The sequence below is a fragment of the Micropterus salmoides genome, unplaced genomic scaffold (genome assembly GCF_014851395.1).
Source record: "Micropterus salmoides isolate LMB-PRFRI ecotype aquatic unplaced genomic scaffold, ASM1485139v1 Ms_hic_scaffold_3070, whole genome shotgun sequence".
In the NCBI taxonomy this organism is placed as follows: domain Eukaryota; kingdom Metazoa; phylum Chordata; class Actinopteri; order Centrarchiformes; family Centrarchidae; genus Micropterus; species Micropterus salmoides.
In genome coordinates, this window is record NW_024042341.1 from 17,203 (window position 1) to 25,924 (window position 8,722).

Below are 8,722 nucleotides of genomic sequence, written 5' to 3' on the forward strand. Positions count from 1 at the left end.
GGAGGGAAGAAAGGCTCCAAAACAACTTAAAGCAGTTTTCCTTTGGTTTGTCATGTTCTTATAGCTAAGTTATCAGCAAAAATCCACCTACACCTCCAGCAGACACACAGCATGTGCCATTGGAGTTATCTTTCTGACCACCTGTTGAATCTAATCTTTTGACAGTATGTTGTGCCAGGTTTGGTCATCAACCTCCTGAGAAAAACATATAAATCTCTTTTGCTTCCTAGATGTTCAATTAACTTCACCTGCCACCTGTTTACTTTGGTTCTCCACAGTGTCACGCTGTAAAAGGTGGCATACAATGGGCTTTTGTGAGCATTTTAGAGATCATTCAAGAGTGGCTTTCCACAGAATTTTGTTAGGAAAAGAGCTGCTCGGATTTAACCTTTTGGGCTGAAAAAAAAAGCTGAAATCTAAAGAGAGATGCACCCTAAGCTGATTCTCTCTGGGATTCTTTATATTCCAACCTTTCAAATTTCAGGGAGTTTTTTGAGTCAGTGGTAAGATGTTGTTCCACTAGTGACTGGGTTTAAAAAGTGCGTGAGCATCTGGGTGCAGGGATAGGTGGCTAATGTTATGTGCTCACAATGAAATTCATTGTCACACCATCTCTAGTACACAAATGCATGTCATTGCTGGGGTTTGAGTGAATGTAAAATATGAAGCCATGGCTATTATAGATCCAAGCAGATAGTGATAAACAGCGTTCAGCTTGAGTTAAGACCTGTGTGACTGGAAAAACATACATTTTTAATGTGGTCTCTTTGGCAGCTATTTTTAAGTGAGTCTGCTTAAGGATTTAGCTATGAACACAATTTGTACCTTAGGGCTTTATTCAGAGTACTCATGATGTGACATCACCAAAAAGTAAATAAAAACCTGCACATTGGTACTCAGAAATTATTTTCTATTATCACTAATGGCAACGTGTCTCCCTGAACTTCACAGATGCAGGCAGTGTAACAAAAACACCCAATACAGTGTCTAGTTTTCCACCAGCCTATAGATTTGATAGACAAGGACAAAATGACATGGGAGATGTCACAGATGAAATTTTGGCAACATAGCTCATTATTGCAGTGCTTTCTGACAGTTCACTCACAAGTCCGTAGGTCGAAGCATCCTTCGAGTGTACGATCATGAGTACTGTCTGCTTGCAAATATGTGAGTAGGTTTTGTGCCACTGTAAAATGAATGGAACTCACTGAGAGACAGGACCTAAAAATTGATGGTTGGCTGTGTTGGAGAATGTTTTGCAGTGAAGAATGTGCAAGTGATCAATGGGATAAAGATGCAAGGTATAAAATGTGTTGTTACAATGCTATTTTATTAGAACATATTACCTGTCTTCAAAAATATTTTTTATTTCCATAGTACTCACAGTTATCACACAAATGTGAGATATACATTTTAAATTGTAGATTTTTATACTATTAGTACTCACTGTATTTAATTTGAGGAAATAGGGTTTTGGTCACAATGTTGAAACATTTTCAAAGTAAGCAACCACAAGATTAACATTTTGCTTATTGCTCAAAGGGTCATGTTTTTCCTACAATAGAAACTCTGCAGACATGTAGCCTAGGTGAGATTTAAACACACAGACAAATGTTGATCCTACGGGGAATGTGGGAATGTTGATCCTACGGGGAATGTGGGAACACTTTTTTTTACTATCGACATACATTTGCATGTCTTGTGATCTCAGGAAGGGCTTCGAACTGTATGCTAAATGCCAGACGGAATCAACATTTGTTTGAAATCACCATCTGCTGTTCCTTTTGTTTGTGAGAGAATGTAAGCGGAGAGATTTTGAATGTCGAGAGAAAACTGTATCTTTCTCTCCATGGCAACGTACATAAAGGATTGATTCATCACATCTTTGACTCCATACCTCTTCTTTGGGAAGAAATTTTCTTTCACACAAGACTAAATAAACTACATAAATTAATTTACAGTATTTAGATATATGCTCCTTAACATTTAATGAAGTGCAGATTGTCAGAAGAACAAGAACATAGAGATTAACAATGTCCTTGTTGTGGGGCAGCTAAAAGGCGTGGGCTCTTACTGTAAATAGCTCTGGGAAACAAAGTGGCACCCATGTCTTCTTGATGAAAATCTCACATAAAAGGACATAAACCTAATGGATGAGAAGACATGGACATATTGCTGAAGGTAGACACACTAATGGCTTTTGGAGATTAGTGGGCCCAGAAGGTGATTTTAATCTGTTGAGAAGACAATCCCTTTTCTCTGTACACATGGGACACAGGTTTAATAGAAGGTTAGCGTGGTCCACATTACGCTAATCACCTGTAATATTTCACATTTCACCTCACTGCTCTTTTAACTGTCACAGATAATGTCAACACCAACATTCATCTTCAATTTCTCATCATTTGTACAACATTTTACATTTATTTTTTAATTGGTTTATACAGAACAGTAAAACCCATTGCTGTCTTCTGTTACAGTACACTAATCATGGATATGAGAGGACTGCTGTATCAAGAAATGAGTACAAGATTATAGGATACAGCAGCTTGAGGAATAACGACCTAAATGTAAAAGTCAATAACTCAATTATTGTATTTCCTGTGCCGGTGTTGCTGTTCTCTGCTTCACTAAGTACATACTGTGCATCTATAAACATTATGATCTTGGTGAAAACATCCAACATACTGTATAGAAAAGGGTTTTCAGTGACATTTGAGAAAAATATTTCTGTGGTGTCTGTCTGTGGTAATGTTCTGATTCAGCTATATTGTTAGGTGCTATTGACTCACTGCTATTGTTTTAGGGTGGCTGCACAATCTGCCCCTTTTGTGGCTGAAAACAATGCCATCCTAGCCAAATGAGGTGTTTTAGAAGGATTGTATAGGCCTACAGCTGTGTGTCAAATTAACCAAACAACTTCTCTGGTGTTTTGTACTGCTCCACAACAATTTCTGTCTAATAAGTTGACATGAGATCAGATCAGATGACATTAAATGAGATCAGATTAAATGATATGAGATGAGATGACATGAGAGTGGATGACATGAGATAACATGAGATCTGATGATGCGGGATGAGATGCCATACGTCTGCGTGGGTTCTCTCCGGGTGCTCCGGCTTCCTCCCACTGTCCAAAGACATGCGGACTAGGTTGATTGGTGACCCTAAATTGTCCTTCGGTGTGAGTGTGAGCGTGAGTGGTTGTTCGTCTATGTGTGGCCCTGTGATGGACTGGCGACCTGTCCAGGATCTACCCCGCCTTTCGCCCGATGCCAGCTGGGATTGGCTCCAGCCCCCCGCGACCCTGTACGCAGGATAAGCGGTTGACGATGGATGGATGGATTCAGCGAAATCTTACATGTGTATTGTGTGTGGTCTTTCTCTTGCAAACCTAAAATAATAATGTGAAGAATACACAATTATTTCTTTATAGCCTATTCTACTTTTTCTCTTAAAAAGCCTTCACTTATTCTCTGCTGAATTACCACTGAGACTTAAGAATATAGTCATTACGAACAGACTGTCACAACATTCTGTCTTGAAACTGCCCATTTTTAATTAGCGAAGTGTCTGAAGTTTTTTTTTTCCATAATGCAAACAAGCAGCAAAGAACATTGGTAGTACAGTATGTTCATCCATTTTTTTTTTCAAATACAAACATCAAAGTATGAAATAAGCCCAAAAGGGTGGTTGAAATATTTATGTATATGTATTTATGTGCCAGGCAGGTTCACACATAAAAGCTATCATGTGTATTCATATACCTTCACAGTTTGATCTTTTGAGTAACATTTTTCTTTTTCTGTACATCCTTCTTGCGGATAATTGATAAAGATCCCTGTTCAGTGCAATCTATTTGCAGGTTAGCTAAGAACAAAACATAAAAACAGTATGGTATTCCTCGGTGACCAGCAGAACAGTGTGAAAACAATGACAGGAATGTGTGTAACATCCCGTGCATGTGTATCCCTGTGCATGATACGAACCAAAAAGGAACCTACTCTTAAAAATATTGCTCCGTAGCGCTACTAGTGGTCATAACAATTCACAAGTGCCTTTCAGATTTTGGTGCAAGCACATCTGTAACTTGCCAAATGTTGCCCCCAAGAAAGTGAATTGACACTTATTTTAGTAACGATAGTACAAAATAATATCTGTACAAAATAATAACAAATATAAATACAGAAAAATGAAAGGATAAGACAAGGATTTCCATCCTGCTCCTGTATCAGTATCAGCATTTTTCGATAACACATAGGTAACACCCTTTCATGTTAAGCATACTCTCTTTATGTACATTTACCACATTACTATGTTGGTAGAGTAAGTGTCATCTCATCTTATCTACACTGCTTTCAGATGAGGTTCTACTTTTCCTAAATCCTACATCTGCTAATAAATGCAGCTCTCTTCTATTTGACAAGTCAGTGCTTTCTGTGTTCAAATCTCATACTGCCCCATGAGGAAGTAGAGAACAGGAGGGCACGTGGAGGCTTTCCAAGTGAGCCTGTGATTCTTTTCTCCTGCCACTGAAAGTCACAGCCATCATCTCAAGGTACATGCACTTGGAAACATGCACTTTGACAAGAGGAAGCTGACACAATTCTCATCACACTGCTTTGCACTTCACCCTCGAAAGCTGTGCTCTTCTGATCTTGATATTTTCAAATACCAAAGATGCCTAGATGGGCCTTCATTCTTCCTGTAACATTAAAAACCTCCAGGAGTAAGTGCACACTGAATAAAAGCCTGATTGAACTGCACCTCTGTGCCATACATTGAATCGCACAAACATTACATCCCCTGCAAAGAGAATTTGTAATAGAAGTTAGATAGGTTTACAGTATGTGAACAATCACAATCCATGCAATGCATAAATAATGGACATTCAGATTATCTGTTTTCTCTGAAAGGCCCCAACAACTTTTCAATCACGTTGTTACTTTGAGTGAAGGTACATATATTTTGTGTTTTGTCTGTGCTCTTTTTTTTTCTCTGCTTTTAAAGTGGGCGAGAAACAGCTTTCCATCAGGATTTAGCAACATTTAAACCAAAATCTGATGACAGTTGGTAGGCTGTTTACTTAAGGTGTCAATCTCTGAATGGCTAACTCTTAAGATTTTCATTCAAATTAAATCCAGTTTTTGATGCTCTTTATTAATATCTGTAATATATCAGCACTAGCCATTTAATATATTACAGTAAAAATCTGTCGTCCATTGTTTGTGGCAGAGTCCGCCATTGCCGTGCTGGATTATAATTGCCTTCACACACACAAGGCAATCACAGAAAGCGAATACAGCGTTACCTTTGTAATTCTATCTCGTAGATATCAGCCTTTACTATTTACTGTTCACTTTCTTACAGCTATATCTGAGCTGCATCTGATTTACTGCAAATGCAATCTGAAAATTTCCGACTGCTTCACATTGAAAGCATTAAATGGGTAAAACACTGGTTGGCTTTATTGTGAAGCAGTCACAGGAAACACAATTTATTCATTACCAAGGTTAGTATTAACAATGATAGTTCATCAAAAATGCATCTAAAAAACAAGACAACGGTCAGTTTTGCCATTTTATGTTAAGCAGATCACTATGTATTTTGCAAGAGAGCAGTGGGACAAGAAAGAGCAACCACAGTGAGCTGTTACGCCCAGGCCACACCGAATACCTGTGTATGATGGCTACCTCACTGAACTGCTGCGGTTCACACAGACAGCGTTGCTGCTGTGCTGCAACCTCCAGCCCTGTCTTTCTACATTGAGTTTGCCTTTGAGAATGGGCATCAATGATAGAATGTTTCATTTCATTTATATTTAGTTATTGAACATTTAAGAAATATACGAAGATTTTGGACCTTTAAACTCTTTGTTTATATTATTTACTTGATTTGCTATATACAGCACGATAAACATTCACATGGGATATTCAGAATGATTCACTGATGTTGCAGCTTGCAAGTACATTCACTTAGAACAAATATACACGGATGGAGTTTAATGAATGAGGCTTGTTTTTCATTCTCCTTGAAATGCAATTTATCATTCTCCAGAGCCCTCAGAGGTCTCAGTGCTCAGTCTCAGTCTGTCTATGTGTGGGACACCTTTTCCAGGTCCTCCATGATCAGGTCCTGTTCTTTAATATCACAACTACCAGCCAAGCACCCTCCTTCCTGACATGAGCACTTCCCATTCCCCACTAACACTGATCTGACACAAGAGCCTGATCTACTGAGGACAGCAGGCTGGACTGGGAGTACAGCATTCCCCCGGATTCGGTAAGAGAAGGTCTTCTGGCGCTCAATGTCAGCAGTGCACAGCTGGAATTTGAAAGCAGCCTGAAAGCCTCTGCGAAAATTCTCATTGAAGAAGCCATAGATGATAGGGTTGACGCTGCTGTTGAAGAAGGCCAACCAGTGAGCAAATGGATACACGTAGATGTTAATGACACGATGCTGATGCTCTGTCAGGCTGGCATAGTCACTCAGCATCATCAGCGTCCACAGTGGAAGCCAGGATAAGATAAATAGCAGAGCCACAACCAGCAGCATCATTATCACCCTTGTCTTCTTCTTTGAAATTGTGTGACGACCTTCGATGCTTGATTTGTTGTTGCCAGTAGGTTTTTCAGACATGCTCCCACTGCCCCTCTTTGGAGGAATAGTGGTCTTGGAGAGAGTGAAGCCAATGCGGGCATACATGATGACGATAAGGCTGAGAGGAGCAAGGTAGATGTTAGCAAAGAGGACAGTGGTGTAGATTTTCCGCATCTCCTGATTGGGCCAATTTTCCCTGCACCAGTAGAAGGGGTGGGTGTCATTGTTAAGTCCATTGACAATTCGCACCCTCTGCTCCTTTGTGACCTGGAGCATGACCCCAGAGGGACACATAATGCATGCAGCCAGGACCCATATGATGACAATAATAAGCTTGGAGGTGGCAATGGTCAGCTTCTGCTCGAAGGGGTAGACAATGCAGCGGAATCTGACACAAAGGGAATCAGAGGAAATGCATAAAGGAAAAGATGTCTCTTAGGATAAAACACACACAAGCACGTAATAACCAGTAAAATTAACAACCCTCACCTGTCAACAGCTATTGCCACCAGAGTGAACACAGATGCTGACACAGATATCCCTTGAACCATACCGCTTAGCTTGCACACTATGCTGCCAAATGGCCATCCTGCAGAACAGAAAAAACTGTTAAAATGTGTAAAAATATAAAAACAAGAAGACAGCATGAATAATGTTAATTCTGAAATGACTCCTAATGGCAGAAAGTGTTAGACCAGCTGAATATTTCACCAGTTCCAAATCAAAGCCAATACAGAAGTTAGAGGTATATGAATCATGAGTATAAGGATATAAGGAAATGCTCTCCTTTTATAGCCTCAATTTAGGCATGTTATCAAAGTTGAAAAAAAACACATTTTTCTGACCTGTTATGATGTTGTCCACCAGTGTGGTTGGCATGCAAAAGATGCCAACTAGCAGGTCACTGATGGCAAGGTTGAGAATAAACAGGTTGGTGACCGTGCACATGTTCTTGCTGCGCAGCACAATGAAACACACTACCCCATTGCCCAGCATGCACACCAGGAAGATGAGCAGGTAGGACACAGTGAAGACTGCTGCCACAGAGGGCTTGTGGAGGTAGAAATCAACAAAGGTGATGTTCTGGTGGGTCAAAGGGTTTTCCTGCAATCTTGAGAAATTGGAAGGGTTCAGGCCCTCCCAAGTAGTGTTGAGAACTAGATTCTGGGTCATGGTGATGTCTGGGTGCAAGAGAGAAAAAGAAATAGAGACAGGCAGAAATGTACTACATGGATAACCTATTATTTGCTCAGCACATTAGTGCATGTGTTCTGGGTTAAAAATCCAATATCCTCCGTTAACAAAATCAACCAATTACCAAGGAGAACATTATTACACACATCATCCCGCTGGGAGTGCAATCCTGAAGGCCAGAAGAAAGACTAAATTGGTAATTACATAAAACAACAAAACCTATCTAGAAATCAATAGTCCAATTCTTGTGTCTTTTGATTGTTGTGGGTGGGTTGATTCAGTCAAGTCTATGCTCTCGCACACTCTCTTATAACAACATGCTGACCAAAATGACCAAATCTGTTCTGAGAGCAGTGAGAAAGTAGGGTTGATAGCTTGCTGACTGATTACATCAATCATCCGAATCCAGCATTCTGAGGTTACTATTGACATCAAACTACTGACACTTAAGTGATTGGTACATTTTACACATCTTAATGGATTTAGAACCTTTCTTTCAAACATTTTACACACAGATTAATCCAACTTGTGTTCAGCCTTTCATGTACGAACATTGTTTTTTAGTGGTATAAATAGACCGAAGTAGGCCAGGTTTATTCAGTGATGATCATTTATGTTCAACATTTAATTAGTATTTTAATAAGTAATTGCATATGAAATGTTGCGATCTTCATTTCCACTTTAATTGCACATTTTAAAAATCTGTAATAATGTCTAATACATTATGATGGAATTTGCCTTAAAAATGAGCTGTTAAAATGTACTTACTGTTCTCTATAAAAACTGACTATGCCAGTGTGATTCATTCACTGACAACCTTCATATTTTCACAGTCTTCAAAAAGTAAATCCAGGTAAAGGAAAATATTTGATTATAGCTGCACTACTAGTTATAGTGTCTTGCTCATACAATCACAATGCATCATGCT

The 8,722-nt window shown here is 39.3% G+C and overlaps 1 protein-coding gene across 1 annotated transcript; it reads right to left on the reverse strand.

Annotated features, from left to right (window-relative positions):
* Positions 1–5,932: 5,932 nt before the first annotated feature.
* Positions 5,933–7,773, reverse strand: LOC119883995 (neuropeptide FF receptor 2-like). Its single transcript, XM_038694482.1, has 3 exons — positions 7,446–7,773; positions 7,090–7,189; positions 5,933–6,988 (listed from the first exon to the last, which is right to left on the reverse strand). Exons 1-3 carry the CDS (start codon positions 7,771–7,773, stop codon positions 6,094–6,096), a joined length of 1,323 nt encoding a protein of 440 aa, XP_038550410.1. The 3' UTR covers positions 5,933–6,093.
* Positions 7,774–8,722: the final 949 nt, after the last annotated feature.

Excerpts from the sequence above, each read along its gene's own strand:
- LOC119883995 (XM_038694482.1), bottom strand. The coding sequence starts at position 7,773 with ATGACCCAGAATCTAGTTCTCAACACTACTTGGGAGGGCCTGAACCCT. Across the intron at positions 7,190-7,445 it reads GGTGGACAACATCATAACAG|GATGGCCATTTGGCAGCATA; the intron begins GTCAGAAAAATG and ends TCTGTTCTGCAG. Across the intron at positions 6,989-7,089 it reads GTGGCAATAGCTGTTGACAG|ATTCCGCTGCATTGTCTACC; the intron begins GTGAGGGTTGTT and ends CCTTTGTGTCAG.